We start from the raw sequence: 14,093 nt of genomic DNA, 5'->3' as shown, positions 1-14,093 counted from the left end.
TATCACAAGCTGGTGGCAGGCCAGACCCAAGTCACCCAGCTTTGCCTCGGCAGCTTGCTCTAGTTCTCATTAGTACGCATTTATTCAGTGGAAATTGGAAGACAAATGCTTGAAGGCATGTGAACTAAGTATAGCAAATTAGGTTTAAAGACTGAATATTTATAAGTATATGGAAAGTTTTTTTTTTTTTAAATTCTAGAGCAAATTGAGAACTGAGTGCTAGCTTTGGCATAAAAGAAATAAAGATAGAAGGGGGAAGGAAGATTCTAAGAATAACAATACTATAAGCTTTTTCTTTCCATTTTGGAAATATGTAAAATGCCTCTGACAACACCTTATCACATACCAACCTGGCCTCTCTTTCGTGGAGCGCTTGCACAATGAAGCTCAGCACCTCGTGCGTGAGAAGGGGGGAAAAATGAGGGTCATGTTCAGTTGTTGCTTGGTTATCCCTTGGTATGTTTTAAATTGCCTTGTTTGTTCGGCACTAGCACAGAAACAGATGTTGCTCTACCGTGCAGGATAATTTACTGTACCTCCTGGTGCAGCATGGAAGGCCTCCCAGGGCCCAGCTGGTCTGTCAGTGGCACTGGCTGGTGTCTGCTCAACTATGACAACTACAAGTCGAGGCTGCATTTTTCTGTTGTTGTGCGGTTGTCATTCTTCTCAACATATAGCTCTGCCTGCACTCACACTGGGCTGGTGGAGAAGCTGCTGGCTTTTGTGCCTGTATGTGGCAACACAGAGGCACGGAAGCCCCACTCTCTGTTGTTAATAACAATGCAACTCATTACTTCTGTCATCTAATGATTATCGGCACGATCGCTCAGAGCAAGAGCCAGCCTCGCCTTGCACACATAACTGCTACTGGAAGGTAAAACAGATTTGTCATTTACGATCTGACCGCTAAGCCACACTTTGTGCTCCATTATTGTGATTAACTTCTGCCTAAGATATGCTCACCCAATTGTCATTTGTGATACTGCAGTGGGCGCAAGCTGCCCTGCTTCCTGAGAGCGCCTCAGCCAATCGGATGTGACCATGTTATGTGGACGGTTAAATGCCTGTCCTGTCACAGCAGCCACCCCACAGTTATTTAGCTTTTGTATTCCTCCCTCCCACACCCCTACTGGAGTTGGTGGGGAAACGGTGCTGCTACATATGTCAGCTACCGTTTCACACCACAAGCTAAAATGATGCTGTGCTGTTGTTGACCCCACAGAGCCGGCCCTTGATTTTTACTATAGAAATGTTGGTCACTGGTGTCCTGCCAGCTAAAATCCATTATGTCAGGTGCCTTGTGGCTATCTGCAGTAGAGTCCATGTTCCAAAACCCAAGTTCTTTTCTGGCCTCATCATCAACAAACCGTTCTGACTCTGCCTGATTATAATAACGAAGGCAGTCCAAAAGAATATGCACAGCCTCACTGTACGTCACATTGAATCACCACACCGGCCACACAGAGCTGACCGCAGCCTCGTTTCTTTAGACAAATGCATGGCCAGGGAAAAACCTCCTAGGACAAGGCACCCAAAGCTACTTGATAGTGCTATGCAAGCCATGCCTAGATTTAAATTTTAGTGAAATAGTATTTATTTTTATTTTGTGGTTGGTCGGAACCCCCACTGACCAGTCTGCTTCTATAATCTAATGATGAATACCTGTTTCAGAGCTTTGCTGAACACTACTAGGGAACTGGGTTCTGTGTGTGTGTGTCTGTGATTGTGCATTGCACGCCACAAACAACCATGTGTTACCAGGGGAAGGGGGAAATACTCAGTTTGGAACTCTCTTTTACATTGCTGATTAGAAAGAATCAAGCTTTATATTCCAGCACCCATTCACGCTGGTGAAAACATAGTCAGTTTTGATTATGAAGGCAGAGATGCAGACCTAGACAGGAGCTACATGCTGATATGCATGCTATCAGAATGATTTATGCAAATTATGCATATTATTCCCAAAGGAATTCCTCCTCAAACTGCCAGGATAAATTGCCGGAAATTAGCCATAAAATCTGTCGTGCTAGGAGCAAAAGGTGAAGGCCACTGGGAAAGCAAGGACATTCAGCTTCTGGAATCTTCCAGGTTATGATGGTGGCTGTTATTTTCCCTGGATGCAAGGGAAATAGAGTTTTCTTCTGAATCCTATAAAAGTATTTTTTAAGTATTTTTCCTTTGAAAATTTTCCAGCAAATGCTGACTCACGTGTTTATTTACAGCTCACATAAAAGAATTTAAGTGTTAAGCTGTCTCAGAAAGCACCACTACCATCACCTTTCTATTAACTGCCTAAGTGGTTATTAAATGTCTCAGCCTGTCTTTAAAGGCATAGCTGTTCTGTGGGTTGGTGAAATAACCCACCAGCAGTTGTTTAAGAGGGATATGGTTTGAATTTACAGGGGGTATAACCGTAATACAACGTTTCTCTCTTGCAAACTGTTCTTTCCTACAAGAAATTCTAACTAATGACTTTCTGCCCCGGCACAGCACTGTTGCTCCCCATCCGTGAAACGCCCGGCCCACAGCTGTCTCACCCGCCCCCTTTCCACTCTAGTCTGGCGAAGCCACCCTCTCAGCACTCAGTGAATCTGTTTAGGAAAGCTATTGGTGATGAGCTTTAATGGTAAATTGTGGGCCCTCCTCAGGACCCGTCAGAGTTTAAGAAGCTGTTGCTTATTTTTCCTTCAGAAAGTGCCATTCTTGAGACTTTACGACTGTGTTCATTTTCGTCCATCATCCGCTTCATCCAAGAGGATATGACTCTACCCTCAGAGACCCAGGACCACCTTCTGCGAAAGGGAGACATGTTAGCCATCTTTCCTCCAATCTTGCACTATGACCCTGAAGTCTTTGAAGCTCCAGAGGTAAATAAATGTCGAACTGGTCCCAGCTACTTCTTAGATATTGCAAGCACATTGTTCTTCCTCATAAGCTCTTTTCTATCTCTCTCTCTTTTTTTTTACCGCCTCATTTTAGATAGGATTTGAGGCACTTCGATGACTTCTATTTTTCCTCCAATGGAAAAGTGTTCCTATGCACTAACGTGCTTCCTAGGATCTCTCCTTCAAAGATTCTGTGGCCCATAAACAGGAATACCGTGATGAAACTCAATGCTAGTGTCTTCCAATGAAATGGGCATTGTGCTTAGGCCATCATTACCTCTAGGGCATATATAGGTTTCGCTTGGCAAAGAATTATTAAAAAACATAAAAGGCAAGCTATTGACAGGTGGCTTAGAGGATAAACAATGATAATGACGTTACCAAGTCTTTCCAGAATGGGGTTTATATCCCAGAGTGAAATACCTTCATGGTCGTAGTTAAGCCCATATACTTTTTCACCTCTTACTAAAGATACGTGCTCCGCCTTGATCAGTTACAATGGCGTTACGAACTTGAGATTGTAAAGCTGCTGCTCATGGGTGAAGCTCTGAGGGTAATTGTGTCATCTCCTTGTATTTTTTTCCCCCAAAGCTGGAGTTAATGAATGTCAAAGACTGGAAATTAATCCACCCTGGCTCATCCCTTAATACCACTTCGGAGGTTCACCACCTGCATGCAAATTAAACACAGTCATATTCTGCCTGTGCGCCTCATGAAGTAATGTTGTTACTGCAGTGGTTTTTGTATCCAAAAGGCCATTTTTCAAAGGGAATCTCTGTGTTCTTTTGAGCAATTCAAAAGCTGGGCCACTTTTAAACCCAGTTTCTGAAGTGAGTTGTCATGCAGCCGGGCTGGATTAAAATATTGATGAATTTTGGAAGCCAAAGAGGAGAAGACAACTTCATATACAAGGAGATAATATGTATTGATTTCATCAGCAAGGCAATTTTTTTAGGTGAGGGAGAATGTATATATGGTTTCTATCTGTTTCAGAAGAAAGGGCATTAAATGAATGATGAGAGCAAGTTGGAGCGAGGTATTAGTGAGTGAATAAGCATTTCCCAGACAACAAGCTTTATTTCCACATTGGTAGATATCAAAATTTTCACACCCAAGTAGTCAATAAACAGGGAACATAATTAATATTTGAAAAATATTTTAAAATTTTAGAACTGCTTTATTTTAGCTCTGATTTTTAGCATATTTAACATTATTTTTTCATTATATGATTATTCCAGTAGTCATTAAGTTTACTCTTCATGTCATGACAATAAAATCAACAAATACTCAACAGATGTTTGCCAAATCACCACTGTTTTTGTGGTACTGTTCTTTGGGTTCCTCCTAGACTCCACTCCTGACCCTGCCCCAGTGATTAAAAAAAAGACCATAAATGATACTTTCAGGAATTTAAAAATTAAAGTTAAATATTGAACATGTGCTGATTTTTATTTATATTATAGGATTTCTATAGAATACTAACTAGCAATGTCCAAATTTTACATAACAAATTGACCGATCTTAATAATAATTGGAAGGGTTGGCCTCATGCTAAACCTGTGGATGATGAAAATTGCAATATTGTGAATGCCAACTTAGCACCACAATAATGGTGCTGAATATTGGGGTAGCTCTAACTTAAGTTGATAAGCACTTTGTATTATTTGCTGGGCTTAACATTAGTCAATTATGCCTGACTAATATTAAAACCAGCTAATTCTTTGCCGCGGTATTGTTTTCTTGAAATTAATTGTGGAATGCCAGTAGTTGTAGTTCAGAACCATTTTTATGTGATTTGACAAGGTCCTACATAATCGTTTTGTAAACATCTACTAAGCATTTACCACTGTCAGGCATATAAATGGATTCCTTTTTTCCTTATCAACTTAGGATGGCAATAAGATGCCCACCCCAAAACAACAGGCACTGACAGTAAAGAAGGCACATCTGTCCTTGTTATGAAGAGCCCTGGCCCAGGAGCTCTGGCCCCTGGAGCTCATCAGACACCCTTATTTTCCATTTCCTTTTTTTGTACATTGCGTATCTTGAATGGGAGGATGGGCCTTAGGTATAGAAAACAGACCATTGCTATTGGGTCAAAAACACGAAGAAGACTAACTCCAGATATCAGTATCATTAATTCTCAGAGTCCAAAGACACTGAAGAGCCTTAGCAGGACATAGGTTCTCCCAACCAACAAGGTCGTTCAAGTTAAAAGGAAACTGACTTGGCCATGCCAGGTTTCAGGTTGTTCAAGTTCCAGAGACCCTAGAATATGACATTACAAGAGCAGGCCATGGTTCTCCTTCACCTCTCTCTCTGTTCCTGAATGTCCCTCCCACGAATCATCCTTAATTACCTCTTCTTTGGCAGTGCCCCTGATTCCCACCTCACTCCTAGAGAATTTGCCAGTGCCCACTCTGTGCCCCTTTCATTTACTTTTTATTATGGTCCACAACGCATGGTATTTTGCAATTACTTGTTTACTTCTCTGTGGTTCCATACACTACAAGCTTAGTGCCTCGCACACAGGAGGGTGTCCATAGACGGTGAACAAACAAGGAGATGCTGGGATGGATGAACGCACTGAAAGTGAAAGTACGCTCCAGTTAAATTTTTAAATCTCCCCAGCTGTTGCACACTCATATATGTACTGGGCCTGAATAGGTGAAGTAGCTTGTGTATCAATATGGCAACACTATCTGGAGTGGTGAGAACTGTGGCAAAAGGAGCACCCAGGAGTCATCTTATTGAGTCCATTTGACTACTTCTGAGCTAACCCTCAGCTCTTACAAGCGTGTAGGCCTGGTATGGCCAAGTCAGTTTCTTTTTAACTCAAAAAAACATGTTTCTAAGTGAAGCTTAGAATAGAATTTCCAAATGTTTGGAAAAAATGAAGTTTAAAACACAATGTTGGCTAAACAAAAAGTGTCCGTGAACCTAACTGAATGTATAAGCTACCAGCGTGTAACCTCTGTGTTACAAATTATTTTCCTGAAATATTTGTTGCTTAGCTTATTGTAATGTAGCTGCTCAGATGGTTCTTGCCTGTGTGAGAAAACAAATTGGTAGTAACATTTAAAACAATGAAAGAGAGCAAAGAAAACACCCCTTCCCAATTCTTTCTTCCTCTGTTTCTGTGGGTCTAAATGCTATCCAAGAATATCCCAGGGGTGTCAAACTCATTTTCACAGGGGGCCACATCAGCCTTCAAAGGGCCAAATGTGATTTTAGGACTGTGTAAATGTAACTACTCCTTAACAGTTAAGCGAGAGCCCGGCACTTCTGCCGGCTAGAAACAAGGTAAAACAAAGTGGAGGGCCGGATTTGGCCCTCAGGCTTTGTGTTTGCCACCTGTGAGATAAATTAGCTAGCAATGGAGAGCTCTTTAAATTTTCTGAAGCCTTCCTCAAATTTATATCTATTACCAGACACAACTCAAGCACTGGCTCTCAAAGAATCGGTTAATGGTGATGAAATCTTCTGTGCCAAAATGCAAACTCAGAGCCATCAAAAAAGATCAAATCTGTTTTGTTTTTTTCTATGGCCTGAAGGGATACAGCATAAAGGGAGGCCTAGAGGGAGGTCCATATGGAAGAAACAGCAAAGATTTAAGATAATAACAGATTATCATAACCATGTAGCCTCCTAAAGTAAGAAAACAGTGAAACAACAAAGTCGTTACAAAGCCATTGAAGTGCCCACTAAAGCTCTGAAGTTCAAAGACCTTTAAATAATTATTGTCTATATTTCAAACTGGAGTAGAGTTGCACCCCTCATCTATTTCAAGGAAACAAATGTATAGTGCATATCTGCTATCCAGAAAGCACGTTGATGGGCCTAATGGGTGACACAGAAATAAAAAAGACCTCTGTCCTTAAGAGCTTATGGTTTAGGGGCTTGGCCTTATCACCTGGCTATCTCACAGCCGAGTCTTTCACGTCGACAGGGTTTCTGCCGTACCAGTGAATGGCTACACCTGCTATGTTAGACCAGCCGGTAGACCACCACTTTGAAAGCCCCAAGTTTGTCAGTTTTCCTGGTATAAATAATCTCACCTTGGCTGATTTCATGTAATCAACTTGAAGACCCTAAACATGGAGTTGAAAAGAGATATGCACATTTGTTTGAGCCAGTACAAGCTGGCTGTAGCACACCACTGGTTGGAACCTAGGTTGTAGAGATACAAGGAACTTGTGTCATCTGTCATCTTGCTCCCCAGAGGACTGACTGTAAACCAAGGGCAACGGTGCAGCTCCTCACTCATCCATTCAAAACACTGGCAGTTTTTATTTCTAGGAAGTCCTCTCTTTTGTCTAATCTAGATCCCTAAATCCAAATGATGAACTGAGTGAATACAAGACCTGACCATATAAACATCATCTACCTCAACCACAAGTCCATGCTTGTGCCTGTTTAACTTCAATGCTTTACATACAGGAAGTGCTGTAAAAATCTGTTGAATGAACTAAATGTGATATTTGGGGAATACAGATTAGGGTGTTAGACAGTGTTCCTCAGTCACTTATACCAAAAAGTCTTCTCGATTCAGAAAATTGAATCATCTATCCAGCGCTGATTTGTAGTGCTAGATATTATACGATTTTCCCCTTGTAAACACTGAATATTCATCTCCTCTTCATTCTCTACATGTTTATTTACTTATTCAATATCTCCATTTTTTCACGAGCTTGAAGATTGCTTCTAAAATATACTTATTGTCATGTATTTATTCATTAATTCGACAAACATATATGGAGCCTCTACTATGTGTAAGGCACTCTGTTGGGTGCTTAAAAAATACAGAGATAAATAAGACAGCGTGACAACGGGGATCTCCTGGGATTTCTTGGCTCCGCTGTTTCCTGTGGGTGACCTCTGTCTGCTGCCTGTGGCACGATGGCCACAGCGGTTGCAGGCGCCATTTTCACATTAAAGTGGGTCCAGAGGAGAGAGGGTGGTGAACCATTTTTGTTTGTTTGTTTTTGTTCAAAAGAAGAAGACTTCTCCCAGATGCCCCCATAGACTTTTCCCGTACAGCACCAATGAGATTGGTTCACATACCCTATCCTGAAGCGGCCAGAGGCCAACTCGATGTGATCACCACCATTGGAGCCTAGACAAGTCTGACGCAGAAGAAAGATGTTGCAGAGTCACCTACAACAATCGTTAGAGGAGCAATGGGGAGTTTCAATGTCTTACTCTTTCTCTTATGGCTTCTTTATTTTTATCTGTTTAATACTATTGCATTCAATGGACCCATTTTAATTATGAAACACTGAGTTATTGTAGCTATAAGAGTTGAAGCCAACGTGGTGAATCCTGTATCAAGTTGTTCCAAGTAAACATGGACATCTTGAGCTTTCTAACCCTTTGCTCTATGGCACTGCGACCTCCAAATCTCAGGGATGAGATCATCACACTCCTCATTATGGCTAAAACCATGCTATATCCCTAGCAGCTACCACAAGCTTTTCCCCATATCGCTGTCAACTTTGGTTCTCCATGCCCTCGCCGTAAAAAAACAAACTGAAAATAAATTTCTACTAAAAAATATATTTATGTCTATGTGCCCTTTGCCCTTGATGACGGTCTCGGAGCAAAAGAAGGGGGCCTCTTCCCTTCTTGTTTCATGGTATATTTAACCAAGTAGGAATTTCTAACATGTTTAGTATGAGGAAATTGAATAGAATATGCTGAATTACAGGAGTGACATTCCTGATCGACTAGGAATTTGAAGGAACCGAATGTAAACACTAACTAAGGTTGCAGGGGTCGGGGACCAGTATGTGCAGGTCGCCATGGCCCCCCAGAGGGCAGTACAGCCAATTTCACAAAGAACAGGAAAGTAGTGACAGCTTTGCCTACTTACGACATTATAAAGGACATTTATAACAGGACATTATAAAGTCATAACCCAAGCTAAGTTTTCCTTTTGTATGTTCTGGCTTAAACAATGGGACTACAGTGAGACCATTTCTAACACATCATTTCGTGGCAAAATTAACTTGAACTGATTTGACCTTGGCCAGGAGCTCTTGGGAAGAGTGCTGGTTTCCTCACATTGGTTGGAAGCAGCAGCACTAGACTGGGGAAAATGGGCCCAGGCCAAGGTGATGGGCAGTGGTCACCAGGAGAGAGTGCGATGCAGTAACTCTGTCTCCAGTAACACATATATGTCAGTGAAGAGTGTTCTTACTCATAGGGATGAACAGATAGTTTCAGTTTAGAGCTGATTAGATTGTATTCAAATACATCCCAGAAATTTCTCTGTGGGAAAATACACCTGTATTCTAATGCAGATTAATTTGCCATTTCGATTGCATCCACTTACGAGTTGGAGTGGAATAGAAGCTACCCAAAGTGTGTTTTCTAAACTTGACTATTTATCAAAATACATATCCTGGATAAATGAGGATAAACCCAGTTTCTTTTAAAGAAATGATTTTGCTGGCATTAATAGAGGCATGAAATGAGACAGGTCATTTATGATGCATTCACAATCTATCCAGGTATCATAGGGTTTTCTCTATAACGTGAAATGCTTTTTCATCTGACCTGCTTCCTTTGCCTTTGACACTATGTAGTTCATATCCAAGTTGTGCGCTGAGCAGATCTAATGCTAATGAGCACCAAGCACAGGAAATACACGGTCATTTTCATGCATGCCACGTGTTAATTTAATCAATGGTTTAATTCAGCATGGGCTGAAATAAGGTCACTCAGTCTCCTCTTGGAAACTCAAGTGAGAATGAATTAAGATGGCGGGCCAACACCCAAGATGATCCAGGCCCATCGTTTTCTGTAAACAAGTAATAGAACTGACTTATGAAAACATATCAGAAACACCCACCAGCCTAGAGTTAACCCAAAGAAAGTTCATTCTGATAGAACCATCCACCGTCAAAAAACAAGCCAGACCAATTTTGTGGCTTAGCTCCTCCCTAACGCTTCATGTGAATTTTATTATTTTATATCTCTTGAAGCTAAACATAAATGAACTCTAAACTCATAGTTCTTATCCCTTAGTAGCCGACTGGGAAAGAATAGGAAAAAAGTATATTATGGATCCTCAGTTAGCAGCTGCTGTTCGTTATTCCACTAACAATGGTGGCAGTACCGAGCCCTGATCTTCCACCCAACATTGGCCCGTCAAGTGCCCATTAGTCAGGGCACTTGACTAAGGCTCTCCCACCTTAAAGAGCAAAAATAGAGGTACTGCCTCCAGACTTAGGAAACTCAGCATGGGAAAGGAAGGCGGATTGGGAGGGAGAGTCATATAGGTGCTTGGATTCCACTTCATATGGGAGAAGTAATTTCTTAGTAGAATTTGAGTTTTTTGAAAGTTTATACATGATTTGCCTTTAGTCAAGCTTTACATTCTTAAAAGGAGCCTTTTAAGACAGGCAGGGGAAGCTGGCAACTTTGTGGACAAGGACTCAAGCTATTTCATGTACATTTGTTAACATTCTCTATTTCTTCCACACAGGAGTATAGATTTGACCGCTTTGTAGAAAACGGCAAGAAGAAAATCACCTTTTTCAAAAGAGGTAAAAAGCTGAAGTATTACCTCCTGCCATTTGGATTAGGAGCCAGCAAATGCCCGGGCCGATTTCTTGCACTTAATGAAATAAAGCAACTGTTAGTTGTACTTTTAACTTGTTTTGATTTAGAAATAATCGATCATAAACCTGTTCAACTGGACCATGGCCACTTCTTGTTTGGTGTTCCGTACCCACCTTCTGATGTTTTATTTAGGTACAAAGTCAAATCTTAAAGAAGCTAAAAGGAAAGAAATGAGATCTACGGAAACTAACCTAAACGTCCTCAGCCCCTCTGTTTGTTTCTGATTTCTGCGAATGTAATTGCTTTGTTTCTTCTGTTTAAAAAAAAAGTGCCAAATTTGATTTGATTTGAGATCCATTCAGTTTGTATTTGGTCATAAAATAAAACAGGATGGTGGCATGAAAATAAACCTTAGAATCAACATAAATAATGAACCTAACAGCAGTTTTGAGTTTCTTCATACTGTGATTTTTCACCTGTGATTAGGCAGCAATAGATTTGGTACTGTGGGATTTTTAAAAGTCACTCAAATTCATCTCTCATATATAAATACATATTTTATTTCCTGCTGGAAATTGACACAGTCTACCAACTTCCAAATTCGCAGAGAATGGAATCAAGTTTTCATGAGAAGGACTGGAAGAAAGTATTCCCTTTAAGTGTAATATCGATAATACCTATGTCACCATGGTATGTTTGCATTAAATGAGTTTTGCAGTGGATCAAATACTTCAACTTCAATATTTAGTCTTCCATAAATGCTCTTTATTACTTGTGTACTATATCAATAAAACAAAATTTCTTGCGATATAAGACCACTCATGTTCAAGTTTGATACTGATGAGATTTAATGTATAAGAACACACAAAACCTATTTTATATTCAGCAATTGCCCTAGACATTAGCATTAGGTTTATCGTAGAAGCAAATGTTGAAATCACCGCAGGACTGATTGTAGCATTTGGCTGGAACGTAAACTATATTGTTATGCCAATGGTGCAATTGAGTCTTTCCTAAATGCTTCTATTCATATAAATTGAGAAACTAGATAATAGCATTTGTTCTTGACACCTGACCTTTTGGACTTAAAGTTTGTTTTGCTTTGAATTACATTACAAAATGGAGTATAAATTTACATACCACAACTCAGTATTGTGTCCATGAGGCAAAGGCTTCTAGTACCAGATTACCGAGTGATTGGCTGGAATTTAGGATGATGGCTACAGAAGCAAAACAGGTGGTAAAACTCAGATAATTCATCCTGCATGAATTGAGACTTTTCATATTTCAGAAATGTGCAGTTGTTTTTAAAAAGAAATTGATTTCTAAATACATTATAAAGTACTTAGCACATTTAAGAAGATGTGCTAAGTACATCTTTCTAAATACACATTCATTTTCTCCTTCCTCAAATACATGCTCTAAAAGGTCCTTAGTGAAGGTTTTCTCTGCTCTGAACTCTGCTTTTGCTTGATTGGAGATGTTTTCATTTTTGCCACCATTCTGGAAACATGGTTTCACTAGCTGCCCACGTCGAGGATGAGAATTGTTTCCTCACAGAGTTTTGAAGATATTGAGTGTTCCTAACGGGGCTTCTCTCATTGTTTTCAAGAGGCTGGCCCTTTATCAGTTTAATTACTCAGTAGGTAGCCTGTCTCTTCTCCCTGACAGCTTTAACATACTGTCTTTGTCTTCAATGTTCTTCATTTTTATTTGTCATGCTTGTGATTCTTGAATCTGAGAATGTGTGTCTTTCATTAAGTGTGAAATATTGTCGGACATTATCTCTTTAAAATATTACCTCTCTCTAGCTCTCTGTCAGAGCCTCTCACTCTATACTCAATGTTGTCTGAACTTTTCTCCTCATATTTTATATTTCTAATTGAAGTTCTTGGTAATTTCTTTAGATCTCTCTTCTAGTTTTTTTCCCCCTCACAGTGTATCAAATCTGCTTTTTATCACTTCTATTCAGTTTATTTCCTCCTTCTTTTTACTTTAACTCCAGGTTGATAGGATTGAGTAATCATATTCCTTGTACCTGTTAGTTCAGTGTACACAGTTATACTTGGTCGAGGCAGGGTCCCTCTGGCTTTATTTACTTATTCTATTTTATCCCTAGCCCCCACCCTTGAACCCTTCCCATTGTAGGCAAACATTCTAAAGTGTTTTATGTTTATCTTTTTATAGAACATATATTATTATCTTGGGTGCATGCTTTGATTTACATAAATGTATTTTTATAAACTAGAGCCTTGTTAATTCAATATTCCATAATATGCACCCACCATGTTTTAATAATCTGTTTACCCAGGAAACTGTTGGTGGGACAGTTACTGTGAGGGAGAGACCAAAGCCCAACCTACCCCCACTTATCTTCCCACTGCTATGCCTAGCCACTCTCCACCATGGCCTTCTGCAAACCCTGTCCTCAACTCCAGCACCACAAACACACACACACACACCCCACTTGGGCCCTCAGCTTTGTGTCCTAAAGCATAAGCATAGCTCTATAAGCATAGCCCATGTACTTTGTGCCAGGACATCGAGTTTGCCATGTTACCTTAAATGGAAGCCTTCAGATTCTTAAATTCATCTTCATAGTACACTTCTGTGATGTTATAGCAGAGAAAATATAGAAAATCATTCCATTCTAATTTCTGCGTAATTTATAATTGGGACTGTGTATGAGAATTTTGAAGAGAAAGTAAGAATAAATTAAATAGTTGAGAAAATATTCTGTAAAAGCAATGGACAGGAGAACCAAAACCAGAGAATCCTGTGACCAGCTTAAACCTAGTAATTAAAGAGTGTTCATGAACAGAGCAAATGTCATGGTGCAATAAGTTAAAAGACGTGGTTTCTAGCCGTGACATGCTGGTTTATTATTATCAGCAAGTCACTTTGCTTCTCAGTGCTTCAGCTTCTTTATTTGCAAAATAAAAATAACAAGGCCTTTTCAACACCAGGGTTCATTATGAGGATTAAACATAGTAATCCTCATAGTAACACAGTATTTTGAAAAGTGTAATGCAATCTGCAAACCTGAAGCTGTAAAAGAGGTACTTTGGCAATGTTTGCCTTTTAAAAACCTCTTTTATGTATTTGTAAAAGGAAATAGAATGTTTGCCGTTAGTTAATGCATTAATCACTTACTTGATCATTTATTGAACATTTCCTCTGCTCTAGATATGTTGTCACTAGATTACCTGTCCTCAAAAACACACAGTTTATTAGGGAAAACCACATATTCACAGTTAATTGATTATAAATATAGTTATAAGTTATACGTTCATCCTTTTAAAACCATTCTAAAATTCTGATTTGTCACTAGTTCTGACTAACCTTCCATCATTCTTCCCACATTAATGTTTTGTAATGAGAAATTACTCTGTGCATAATCACACACAATAAAACATATACACCTGGGACTGTGATTGCATGGTAAAAATAACCAAAACCAAATACAGTCATTAAATCTCCAGAATGTTTTTCAAACTGTATTTTACATATTATAAAGTCTATCTTTTCATTTGTAAGTCTCCCCTAAGTTTCAAAATAAAGGAAATGAATCATTAATAATGTTGCTTTATCTCCATGGCCAACAGTAACGATGCATTCAGTTAGCAAAAAAGAAATGTTCTG

The 14,093-nt window shown here is 39.6% G+C and overlaps 1 protein-coding gene across 2 annotated transcripts in view; it reads left to right on the top strand.

Moving 5' to 3' along the window:
• CYP7B1 (cytochrome P450 family 7 subfamily B member 1) overlaps window positions 1-13,885 on the top strand; it is a 182,982-nt gene extending 169,097 nt beyond the window's left edge. For both annotated transcript variants that reach the window (XM_037058632.1, XM_037058631.1), the window contains exons 5-6: window positions 2,692-2,867; window positions 10,375-13,885. In XM_037058632.1, coding sequence (XP_036914527.1) covers window positions 2,692-2,867; window positions 10,375-10,662 — 464 coding nt within the window. In that variant the 3' untranslated portion in view covers window positions 10,663-13,885. The remainder of the gene's footprint in view (window positions 1-2,691; window positions 2,868-10,374) is intronic.
• Window positions 13,886-14,093: the final 208 nt, after the last annotated feature.

Source organism: Sturnira hondurensis, unplaced genomic scaffold (assembly GCF_014824575.4).
Source record: "Sturnira hondurensis isolate 20B ecotype Veracruz unplaced genomic scaffold, ASM1482457v3 Scaffold0010128, whole genome shotgun sequence".
In the NCBI taxonomy this organism is placed as follows: domain Eukaryota; kingdom Metazoa; phylum Chordata; class Mammalia; order Chiroptera; family Phyllostomidae; genus Sturnira; species Sturnira hondurensis.
Note: the sequence above shows the minus strand (reverse complement) of the source record. Positions and strands in the feature narration are given on the sequence as shown.